The sequence below is a fragment of the Cynara cardunculus genome (assembly GCF_001531365.2).
Source record: "Cynara cardunculus var. scolymus isolate 2C chromosome LG 8, CcrdV1, whole genome shotgun sequence".
NCBI classification, from domain to species: Eukaryota; Viridiplantae; Streptophyta; class Magnoliopsida; order Asterales; family Asteraceae; genus Cynara; species Cynara cardunculus.
The window spans coordinates 23,418,572-23,430,856 of record NC_037535.1 but is presented as its reverse complement, the minus strand read 5'-3'; the positions used below and the strand labels follow the sequence as shown (position 1 = coordinate 23,430,856).

Genomic DNA, 12,285 nt, shown 5'->3' with positions numbered 1-12,285 from the left:
TAAATAAATCTTTTTTAAAGGAAAAAAATAAATAAAAGTTTAAAAAAATGAAATAAATAATTTTTTAGAGTAATGTTAGGTTTTTTTATATCAGAATTAGGTTAAATAATTCATTGAAAATGTAAAAAAATAAGTCTTGATATTGATGTGTGCTATAAAGAAATTAGTAGATAAGAATGCATTTAATAATATTATGAGGGTACTTGCACAATGCAACGAGATAAATCTCGATTTTAATGTTTAGTTTTTATTTTTTGTCTAGCGTTAAAATTTTTATTTTTGAATGAAATACCGATTTGAAAATAGCATAAAATTTTGAAAAGAAAAAAATCATTATTAATATCAAATTAAATATTTAATAATTCTTATTTATTTTGGTGTAACTTCTTTAATTTAATTTTTTATTGTAATTTAATTTAGATATAATAACAAAGTAATTTTTTTTGGTTTAATAATATAATTTTTTATAAATATAATAATTAAACATTCTATTATAACTCAATGATTATCTTAATTATATTTTTTATTTTTTATATTTAAAATGGATGTTTATTCTGTATTTGATTATGTTTATCTGTAATTAATTACACGAATTTTAAAATGAAGTTTTAATAAGTTGTACTAACGCAAAATTGCTTCTAATCTTGAATTTTAAGTAGTATGCATCAACAAACAATACTTCATACATAAAAAATGATTTTTAAGAGTTTTTATCAAATTCTTTATAAATACAGTATAGATATAAAAAAATATTTTTTTATTGTTTTTGAGAGTAGGAAAAATAACATCACCCAAAATCTTGACAAATGCAATACAAATGGATTTGGCTTTCCAAGTGGGACCCACCAAGGATTGAAAAGGAGAAAATTGTAAAACAAAAGTGAAGAGGGGAAACACCATTAAAGCCTTCCTTTCAAGCTCCCATAAAGATTTTGTTAGATATCACTCTTTTTTTTTATAAATAAATAAACCCATTTTTTATAAATTTAATATTTGAAATAAAATATATTTAATAATAAACTTATTTTTTAAAATATTATAATGATGTGAATAAAATTAAATATTGTCCCTTTAATTTTTTTTATTAATTAATTTGTTTAAATAATTTAAATATTACATAGCAACTAGTTGTGTACCCGTGCGATGCAACCGATGTATCTTGATTTTGCAGAATTTGTTTGTAATAATATTTTAAAATATTCATTTTGTAATAATCAACTAATAAAAATGTAATTTAATTATTTGTAATTTATTTTTAAATATTACCTATGCACAATGGAATTCAATTCCATTACATATCGTAAACATCAAAAGATTTCAGATTCTTCCAGAATCATTTCACGAAATCCAAATCGCTCGAAAACATCTCATCAAACCAAATGTTGCTTATGGTCTTGTATTTGTTTTGAATTGCACATTGGCTTATATACAAAAAGCAATATACCCGACACATAGGAAGATATACTAGAATACAGGCATTTAACCTGACATCCGTAAATTTACCATAAGATTCATATCATCATTTTGAAGCAAAAAAATTAACAGAATAGAAAGCTGATGAAACTAAATTGAAGTTATAGTGGATTGTTATAACCAGTACTATATGCATACAGTACTGCACAATTGACTCAGAGATAAACGACATTGATACATACAGATGACGTGGGTGGGTGGGTGGGTGGGGTGGAAAGTAAAAAATCCAAAATCTTTCGTTTAAATGGAAAACATTTTCGTTGTTGGAAGTAACCCAAGCACAAAATCTACAGACAATCATGTGCACTGCTTTGTAAATACGAATCAAATGAGGAAGATAACAAGGGTATGATAAAATCGTTATGAAGAAAAAATCAGTAGCAATATAAGAGGACACGAATAAACCAACATGTGTGGGCAGCAAATAACCAAACCAAATCGACCCTGTTGAATCCCACATCATGCCAAGAATTCCAACCACTTGATAAATGAAAATAACTTGTTACAGATGATATCATTTCCAAAACATGCACATGAAAATACGTACATCAGTGCATGAAAACGAAAGAGATAAATGTTGTGGAACTACATCGTCACTAAGGGCCAGGAGCATACAGGTCGTTTATAAAATAAAGTAACAAGAGAAAAAACAAAGATATCACACAGACATAGTTTCGGGGAAGGTTTGTCAAAACGAGGAATGTCATCAGTGTCGTTATTAACAGATAAATCATGTCATAACAGATACAAGTCATATGGTGGAAATCTTGTAAATAAGCACAAAATTAGCATCAACAGATAAATCATGTCAGAATAGATACAAGTCATAATGGTGAAAATATTGTAAATAAGCAAAAACTGAGCATACTTACAAGGTATATAAGGGTTCTCCCGACAATGTCGCCAATATGCCATTTTTGCAATCACTGACCCCTTTGTCGAATGTCTTGTAGGACCACTCGTCCTTCTACAAGCGATTTTTTCAAGTTTCAGTCAAATCATATGATAACAGTGATAAATACATCAAACAAGTAAAACCATATTGTTGTTTGGTGTATATATTTAAGAACCATAAACTTTCTATAACTTCATATCATGCGTACCCGTTTACAGATCCCATCTTACGAAGTCCTTTGCTCACGCTATCGGAAGAAGAAACCGTCTTATCCCCATCACATACCCTCTTCATGCCCGCTTCCAACTCTTTTTGCAGTATCCCCCTCGAAGCATTCAGTACTAAAGGAACTGAAAGCAGCCGGAGGAGCGTGGTTGGATGCAGCACAAGGAATAATCAAAACAAATTCCAGGGGAGCGCAATCTTTTATCTGTAATAATTCGCTGTACATTGAATAAAAAAATGTATCGCCCCTTGATTTTCAAAAAATAACCGTTAGCGCTATCCACAGTTTATAAATAGTAATTATATGTAAAATTTCACCGTTTTGTCAGGTATCAAAACCGTTCTTTTTAAAACCGATTTATCCATCCATAAAATTAATATAAAATGATAGAAATACTCCATAAAATAATATTTTGTGTTTAAAATATTAAAATACAACATTTTCTACGTTCTCAAAATAAAGGATTTAAGTCTATGGCTTTAATGGCGGATTAATAGGTTCTTCAAAGGGTTATAAACATCAAGGTCCCGTAGCTCAGTTGGTTAGAGCGTTGGTCTTATGAGCCGAAGGTCGCGGGTTCGAGCCCCGCCGGGACCAATGAATTTTGTATGTTTTTTTAATTTCAATTTATTGTTTTCCATGAATTATTCCTCCAAATTCAGCCAAATCGTTGTGGGTTCGTTTTCTTTGTAGGTTTGGATTTGAAGATTTCCAGATCGAACTCTCCCACCCAAAATCTAGGTTTTGTGTCGGTTTCTGAGAATGCTTTCACACCTTATTTTCCTTTCGGAAAATGGTTGAAATATCTTCGATTTCTTTAACCTCTCCCAAATTGAGGTTACTTTATCAGATCTGCAGTTGCAGGTACGCGGAAACCCTCTTTGCAGATCTTGAATTTTGGTGGGAATTTTTCGTTTTACGAATTAGGGTTCTTCTGTTTGATTGATTAATTCGTTTTTGTTATTTAGGGCTTGATCTGGTGTGTGATTTCGTGTTTGATTAGTGATTACTGTGATTAATAATCATTAGTTGCTTGAATCAGTACATCGTTTTTTGCTTGATACTGTTAGTTTTGCTGATGATGGTGTAATTGTAAATGGGTTGTTCTTCGATTCGAATGGGTGTCAAATCAGATTCATCTTCATTATCATTTATTTTGATCTAGAAGTTCGTGTTTACTTTTGAAAAGAACCCTTAATAAAAAGAGTAATTTCGGCATATATATCGAAGAGAAATGGTTCAATTTTAGTTGATGTGATACGAGACTCCAATACAGAGGGGCTAGACAAGTATAGATTGCCAGTGTCGAGTTCATAGAATGGTAAATATTGGCTCTGATCCCATGTAAAGTTGGAAATATGTGGAACCGTGTAAGATTATGGGTTCAATTTCACATTTAGGGTCTGTTAGTTGGCACCTTAGCAGGTTAAATGGACTCACAGCTTATTCAGTCAGTTATAGATGACTGTTTGGTAGTAGCTTAATGATATAGAAAGTGACTTATTCTGTAAGCTTCTAGGGGAAGCTTTATCCAGAAAACCAAGTTTTTTCACAACTAAAAAAACGCTCCTTTCGTCTATGAAAAAACCTCTCAAACAAAAACTTTCCTGGTAATACACAAAGACACCTTTATCCATACATAAATTAATGGGAAACCAACCAAACAGCCCCTTAATGAAACTCACAGCTTATTCGGTCGGCTATACATTCATGACATGGAAAGTGGCTTACACAGTAACCTTCTAGGGTGGAGCTTTACGCATAAAACTAAGGTTTTTTTTTTCTAATCGTACCTCTCCTAATTAAAATAAAGCTTATTCCACTTGTGAAAAAACATCTTTATCCATACAAGACTTAATGAAAAAGCAACCAAACAGCCCTTATTCATCCTACAAGGCTGCAGCTTCATCTACAACTCTACAAGTATTTTCTATGGAGTTTCTAATCAAGAACAATCCTTTTTTGTTCCAGGTTTTTGCTCAATTTTATCAACTGCAAATGGGTCTGTGGGCTTGGTATAAGAGGATGATTTGCAATAAGAGAAAGAAGGAAAACAAACCGAAAAAATCGGAGGTAAGATAACGCCCTATGTTCATCACTTCCGTTGCTTTACTAATTTGCCATTTTTGGTCTTCTTCGGACCCCACATCCCGATGCGATATACTGGGCTTGTTTGGAACCCACATTGTGTGTTGTGATTTGAAAGGAGAATCTTGATGATTTATTTTTACGTATAATCAAATGACAGACAAGGAAATCGTTAAATCGTGTTCAAGGGACTTCGAAATTTCAGGCATTGATCGAGGGCGATGCTCTTACGAAGCAAGCTTTAAGTGCTCTCGACAGAATACATTTGTGGAGCAAAATACAATCCGAGATCAGAACTCGTCGACTTTGCATGGTCACGGAAAGCCGGATAAAACAGAAGAAGCTTCAAAATCACTTGAAACTTGAGTCCAAACTCCATGAACTAGAGGTAATTTGTAAAGGAAGGGTCGTTATCCCACTGGTACCTAGGGTCTGCAAAATCCGAATGGCCCAAAATCCGAGCCCGAACTGAAAAAATGTGTGTGCGCAAAACCCGTATGACCCGAAATCCAAAAATCTGAAACCCGACTTTTGAAGGGATATTTGGGTTCGGGTTGGTTATGATTTTTGGCCATCCAATCCGTCCGAAAACCCGATATATATAATTTTTAAATATTGTATAAATATATTTGTTTATTTAATTATCTTTCGGAAATTTTAAATCTTAGTTGGCGTACTCTTTTCTAATTTCTAGACCTTGCTATCGATTTCATCAATCCTCTCAATTGATTTGAATTCATCTTCATTACAGATAGACATATATATATATATATATATATACATATACATATATACATATGTATATACATATATATATATATATATACCTATATATATATTGCATATGACAATACCCGACTAACGCCAACCCGAACCTACCCGAAATCTAAAACACAAAATCCGGGGCTTGGTTTCATATCTGAAATCTGATCAAATTTTTTGTTTGCCCACCCGAACCCGTCTGATGCACACCCGTACGATACCAAGTTAGAAGTGTGCATGAGTAATTGCGGTATATAAAACCTTGCAATTTTGCAAAATGTCAGCATTGGTCCCTTATGTTTCCGTAAATTGTGGAAGTGACACACTAAGTTCGGAATATCGTAGGAGCCCATCATTTTCGTTGTCTTCATGATCATCTTGTGAACAGGTTGAATGGTGCGGTGGACCTGGGACGATGGACGAGATTGTGTCTAAGATACATCAGAGAGAGGAAGCAAGCAACAAGCGTGAACGAGCAATGGCATATGCCTTCTCTCACCAAGTACGTTTTATTTGTAACTCATTAATCGTATGTTTGGCAAACTAGATGATAAGCTAGTTGTTGACTAACAAACTAGTTGTTAGCCGATAAAATTAGCTAGCTGTTAGTTGATAAAATAGCTGATAAACTGGTCATATTTGGTAAAAACTAGTTGATAAGCTAGTTGACAATGTAAAATGACCTAAACAAAAATGTATTAGAAAAAAAACTCTTGAAGCTTATTGAAACTTGAAGGTAGCTTTTGAAAAAGCTAGTTTATGTCTAAACAAATGGAGCTTTTTCAATAAGCTCAAAAAATAAGCTAGCTTATGGTTGCCAAATATTGCCTAAATTTTAACTTGTGCTTGAAAATCGACACGAATTGTGATACGATGAGTTTTGGTATGAAGTGGAGGGCCAACTCAAATCTATCTTTCGGTCAAGCGTATTATGATCTAAGCAAAGAAAGCTGGGGTTGGAGTTGGATGGAGCGATGGATTGCAATTTGCCCGTGGGAGACTCGGGTCGTGGCCCGACCCACCGTCTTGAACCAAAGGAAGAAACCGAAGGAAACAAAGACGTTAGTTGCAAAAGTCGGAACCGAAAAAGGTACACGTAAAGCTATCAAGCAAGGGTCATCAAGTTAAATGACCTCTGAGAGACAAGTTTGTCTTAAATCCATGACAATTTGACAGGTTTGAGAGTAATCACGTTCGCACAGAAGAAATCTAAAATCCTGTCAGAAATTTAAAGGAGGTGATTTTACTAAATTACCCTTGTTGAATTCTTGTTACACATAGATATCCAAGATAATGGATATCAAGCATGAATATGAGAGCTATTATGATGACCATTGAGTTCAATGTACAGCTTCTACTGCACAAGGTACAAGTTGTATCATGTTATTTTAGTAGTGGAAAATGATCTTCCATAGAATGCCATCCTTTTCTATCTAATATTTGAGACATGATGTTTGTGTATATATATATATATATATATATATATATATATATATATGGGGTTGTTGGGTGTTTACATGACATATCCCTTTCACCTAAACATAATTAGGGTGTGACAATTATAGTATTTAAATTGAATAGTATCAAGTTGATTAAGATAAGAGTTACAAGTGTTTGCTTGGATTTCCCTTTCTGGTTATGGCCTACCTTTTTTTAATCATGCCATGCCATGATTGGGGGCTTTTTTGTCTTTACTCCACTTAATTAAACCACATTAAGTACTTCACAACACATAATTTATCATCTTAAACACCTCATTTGTTCTTTCTGATTGTGGGACAAAAATCCCTTCTGGACCCAACATTTCATTTTTTTATAATCACAATAAATGATTACCCAAAGTATTAAAAAAATCATAGACCCCCACATTCACAATTTCACATTCACAATCATGGGTACTATGGGAATTTTATATAAAAATAATAATAAATTAATTTTAATTTTAATTAAAAGGACAATCATTGCAAATATACAATCAATGCATTTTTCATCAAGATTCAGCCTCAACTATAGAGCCCAATTTCCACAAGATCCAAAATCTTTTATTGGAGAATCAACAAGATTTAGAGTAATCATAATTTTCATAATCCGTGAATCATGTGTTATTTTATATGGTATTTTTTTGTTTTTGAAATGGAATTAGGGGTTGTTTGTTTACCTCTTAATGGTTTCATTGAGAGGTAGTTTTTAAATCGTTAAGAGGTGAATCTTGTTTGGCAAAAAAAAAATTTGTTAAAACCCTCTGAATAATTTTGTATCATGGGTTTTTTTATTAACCATTTAGCACCCTAATTTCATTCTAAACAATTACCAAAAAATTGTATTTCATTTTGCACTATATCATGTGAGTCTTTTAATCATTCTGACTACTTAATCATTCTGTACCAAAACATTCATAACTTCCAAACAACCTATTTAGTGTATTTATTAACATATATATTTGTTTTCTAATATGGATGTTTTTTATGTGTTTATGAAATAAAAAATACAACTAGAAAGTGAAATACATATAAAACAAATATATGTTAATCAATACGTTAAATTGTAAAATGAAAAAAATCATGTGAAACAATAACTTATAATAATAATTTTCACAGTTATTATAATATACGAGGATCTTAAATGATTATTCAAATTGAGCAATTTTTTAAAAATTTCAATTTAGGACCCATTTGGATTGATAAGAGATTTTGAATTGAATTTTATTCCAATCCCGCTTTAAACCAGATTCGATGGGATTCTGAATCGGATTCCATTTCAATCCCCTTTTTAGTTTAAAATCCAGGTATTTCAATGAAACCCCGCAAACATAAGATCTTGAAATCCCAAATGGGTGGTCAATATTTCACGGGTCAAATCCTTCCATGAAAAACATTGCGTCAAACAAAACCAAACCAAACCGAATCAAACGGCGCGTTTAGTTTCATTTCATTCACTAGAATTAAATTGAATGGGTTTATTTGGATTTGGTAAAAAACTAGACAAGTAATAGCCTTTTGTTCTATTGAGTTGTCTTCATCAAGGTTGAAGCAATTGTCACCATCTTCATAGAAGACACTTTTTGTGTGTGTTTAAAAAATGAATTGATTTTTTTAATTGACAGAGAGATTTGCAGAAAAAGGGGACCACAACCCAGAAATCAAAGTACCAAAAATTTGTTATTTATTGAGCAAGGGGACTTCCCTCCATCATCATGTTTACATTTTAGGGGTTGTTGCTTGTACCATTAGGTACAACTCTCAATGCACACTCATCAACCTTTGCCCCCTCACAATTATTCACACCCTTAACCTCCTTCTTCTTAAAATACCAGGATCCCACATGACATCAGAGCAGGTACAATTTGGGCATGTTTACCCTCTGTTGTTGAAAAGGGGATTACCGAAGTCTTACATCGGTTAGACTTAAAAGTGTTGTTAATGAATATATGTTGAACCTCCTTTTATCTTCTTAAAGGCTCTTTTGAAGAGAAATGTGATGAGGTTCACATGGTATTAAGGCCAAGATCTATTATTCCAAGAGACTAGATGGTTAGGGAGTCAGGGGGCGGTCGATATGTGCTTCACAAACACACCAAAAAGGTTCTCATTGTGAACCAAGTACATGTGAAACATATATATGTTAATCACTACATTAAATTCTAGCCAGTTATGGAAAAAAAAATCATATGAATATCACATGATGTATTGGTTCTCAAAGATCTCACGATTTAGACAGTTCTCGAAAGAAGGTCCCCTTTTGCTTAATATATGTTGGAACCTTCTTTTATCTTTCTTAAAAGGCTCTTTTTAAGAGTAATGTAAACGAGCTTCCACATGGTATCAGAGCCAAATTCTACCGCTCTAGAGACTAGACACTCAGGTAGCCCGACAACTTGTGCCCGTTTAGCCTCAATTTGTTAGACTTGGACTATTTCTACTCAAAATGCCCTCTCTCGTCAAGATCTCGTAATCTAACGGGATTCAACATATTCTCACAAACATCGATTGATATGGATTGAAATTAATGGCACATGGGGTAACCTTCAAGATTGAGAAAAAAAAAAAAAAAAAATCGAAGCCCAAAAATCGTTCGAAAACGACGCATCAGCCGATGTGGCTCCCAGAAATCCAAGCGACGAACCGAACAATGGAGATGTTAACAACAAGACCCGTCGATCCTTTCTTCATCATGTTCCATTAGAACACACTAATGAATAAAGCAAATGTGGCAAGATTGCAAAAATAGGGTAAAAAGAGAGACAAGAACCAGAAGCTCTCTCTTTCAAACCCCACATATGATATGATCATCAAATTGACCATTTTCTAAACAAAGGGAAACATCCCATTTGCTCCTCTCATGGATTCAATCTGAAAAGCAAATCAACTACAAAGAATGTGTCGATTTCGGGCTAAGTTTATTTCATCATTAAAGATTCGGGTTTTTTACCAAAGTTGGGTGAAGAACAGGAACTCGAATCGAAACAAATTACTTGCCCTGTTTTAGCAGAGTAGTGAATTATAAGCAGAAGTGACATAGATGGCCCAAAACACCATGAAATCCAGATAATTTAAAAACAGGGTTTAGAGCTGAACAGAGAGCTCAATTCAAACATGAAGAAACTAAATCTTGAAAAACACATCAATGGTGATCGAAGAACCTGAAATGGATTCGGGTTTTTGTTTCTCTCACTGTGTAGTCGCCACTGGATCTTCTTCTCCCTTCCTCTCTTTGCTTTAAAGATCATGTATCAAGATTCAAGAATCCAGCAATTTTCCTGTAATTAATAGAGATTAAGATTCGGAAATTAGGTGAATTTGAAGGAGAAATCATGAAAATGGATGAAATTGAAGAGACGGGTGTTGGGTTTTTTGACCTGTTTGTGAGAGGATTACGAGAAAGAAGATGAATCAATGGCGAGAATCGGAGGATGCAGAAGACGGCTTATCGGAAATGCCGTCGTGTTCCTCTTCTTCACCTTGGATTCGTGCTGGAATTCGGAACCCTGAGAACCTGCCTAGACCGGAGGCGAATCCGGACATGGAAGACGGGTGGTGGAAAGCTAGGGTTGGTTGTTGATCGATCGCAACGCCGGTGAACGGCGGCGGTGGATCGATCCAAGCACGAAACGAAGGTGGGTTACTGGACTGAAGGGGTCCCCTCTGAGAATTGTTGTTAAACAATTGATTGTTTGTTGTTTGGCCGAACAACGGTTGCAGAAATGGCGTCGCCGGCGATGGTTGTGAGCTGAAAACAAATCCGGCGGAAACAGCGTCTCCGCCACCAACACCACCCCACGCCACCATTCTTTGAAACCCACCAGACTGGTTGTCGGGCCAACCCGACCCATCAAAGTATATGTTATTATTTTGTTCAGTTTGGTGGTGGTTTTGAAGAATCGGATCTTGAAATGATTGAAGAGAGAGTCTCAGATCTTGACTCCGACTACTGGTTCTTGAAAGCAAATCCGCCGGCGGTTGAAAGTTCTGATGAAATTGCATACCTGAAGAAATGTTGTTCGGCGGCGCCGATGAAGCACCCATAGGAAAAAACGACTTGATTGTATCAGCTATGGAGTCTGAATCAAGAGATGGAGGCAAAAAGCTCGAGTTTTGTGAATTACCCATCTGATTATCAACAATATTATCATCTGGGTGCTGCTCAAAATGACTTAATTGATGATGATTTGCGTTTTGTTGATCTGGGTTTTGCTCAAAATCTGCAATCGAGGTTGAATTCGTGGTGGTGGCGGTTGTCGCGTTGGTGGTCGCAGTGGGTTTCCACGCGGGAAGCTCCGCGAGTTCATCAATGGCGGTCTTGGCTTTCTTAATAAGCCAATCGACGGCTTTACTTGGACGGTCGTAGCCAAGCCGGTCCTGTACGTCGTAGAATTGGATAGCCGTATGAGCCGACAGCCGTACACGGCGGTCTCTGGGTCCTTTCGCCGTGCATACTTTACTATGTCGGTCTTTCCGGCCAGTCGACCGTACAATGTGACCGCCCTGAACTTCCACAATCTCGCCGCCGCCTCTGCCGCCGGAGCTTCTCAACCCCAATCTCGACGACCCAGTTGCCGCCTGCTGCTGCTGCTGCTGGTGGAGTTGCTGCTGGTTATGATACTGATAACTTTCTCCCATTTTTTCCGGCAACCTCGGTGCATATTCTTCTCCGGCGTCGTTTTGTTGGTCCACAGAAGAAGAAGAAGGCAAATAAGAGCGTTTCTTCTGTGGCCGCGGCGGCTGCACCCCTACCGGACCACCTAATCCTCCGTGGAGGACACGGTGGTCGGAAGTTGGGATTTCTTGATTTTGATGAAGCTGATGATGATTCTGATGGAATCCATGAAAACCTATTTGAATCCTTTGATCTTCCTCTTCTTCTTTCCCTTCTTCTTCTTCTTCTCTTGAATTAAACAGTTCTTGGTTAAGATGAAGATGATTTCTTTGAGGATCCAGAATCAGACCCTTACGATTATAACCAATTTCCTCCCTTTCCAGCTTTCAAAAAACCAAAAACAAACAAACAAAAACCCTAAAAAATCCTAATCAAATCCCACAATTCTTGAAAACCCTTTTGCCACTGATTACACCACCCATTGAACCCATAACCAAATCCCATCGTTAACAAACAAAAACCCTAAAGAAATTAAACCTTGAAACCCAAATAAACCCTAAATTCAAGCCTAACCCATCTCTCCTTCTTCCCTAAAATCTTTAAGAAACAGGTTTTCCTTTAATGGTGGAGCTGAAGAACGAAAGAGGGAGAGGAGAAGTAGAGCAAAGTTTGCAGAACCAAATTTCAAGAAAGAAGAAAGGAAAGAATGAGGAAGAAGGGAGAATGGGGTTTATGTAGGTGGGGTGGG

General features: G+C 35.4%; 2 protein-coding genes and 1 non-coding gene across 5 annotated transcripts; 2 read left to right on the top strand and 1 right to left on the bottom strand.

The window, feature by feature from the left end:
- The first annotated feature begins 3,117 nt into the window (after nucleotides 1-3,117).
- On the top strand, nucleotides 3,118-3,191 carry TRNAI-UAU. The gene has a single exon. It is a non-coding gene; the product is annotated as a tRNA-Ile (tRNA).
- A 68-nt stretch (nucleotides 3,192-3,259) lies between these two features.
- On the top strand, nucleotides 3,260-6,861 carry LOC112516998 (protein IQ-DOMAIN 1-like). Of its 2 annotated transcripts, none has more exons than XM_025124281.1 (6): nucleotides 3,260-3,458; nucleotides 4,566-4,667; nucleotides 4,843-5,070; nucleotides 5,833-5,946; nucleotides 6,336-6,534; nucleotides 6,621-6,861. In XM_025124281.1, exons 2-6 carry the CDS (start codon nucleotides 4,593-4,595, stop codon nucleotides 6,674-6,676), a joined length of 672 nt encoding a protein of 223 aa, XP_024980049.1. In that variant the 5' UTR covers nucleotides 3,260-3,458; nucleotides 4,566-4,592; the 3' UTR covers nucleotides 6,677-6,861. The 2 variants fall into 2 exon arrangements, with proteins under 2 accessions (XP_024980049.1, XP_024980050.1); XM_025124282.1 differs by having other exon boundaries at nucleotides 3,271-3,458; nucleotides 4,888-5,070.
- A 3,021-nt stretch (nucleotides 6,862-9,882) lies between these two features.
- LOC112517481 (transcription factor TCP4-like) lies at nucleotides 9,883-12,211 on the bottom strand. 2 transcript variants are annotated; one of them, XM_025124928.1, is made up of 3 exons: nucleotides 11,047-12,211; nucleotides 10,300-10,926; nucleotides 9,883-10,200 (listed from the first exon to the last, which is right to left on the bottom strand). In XM_025124928.1, the coding sequence occupies exons 1-2, from the start codon at nucleotides 11,558-11,560 to the stop codon at nucleotides 10,334-10,336; spliced, it is 1,107 nt and encodes a 368-aa protein (XP_024980696.1). In that variant the 5' UTR covers nucleotides 11,561-12,211; the 3' UTR covers nucleotides 9,883-10,200; nucleotides 10,300-10,333. The 2 variants fall into 2 exon arrangements, with proteins under 2 accessions (XP_024980696.1, XP_024980695.1); XM_025124927.1 differs by having other exon boundaries at nucleotides 10,300-12,211.
- Nucleotides 12,212-12,285: the final 74 nt, after the last annotated feature.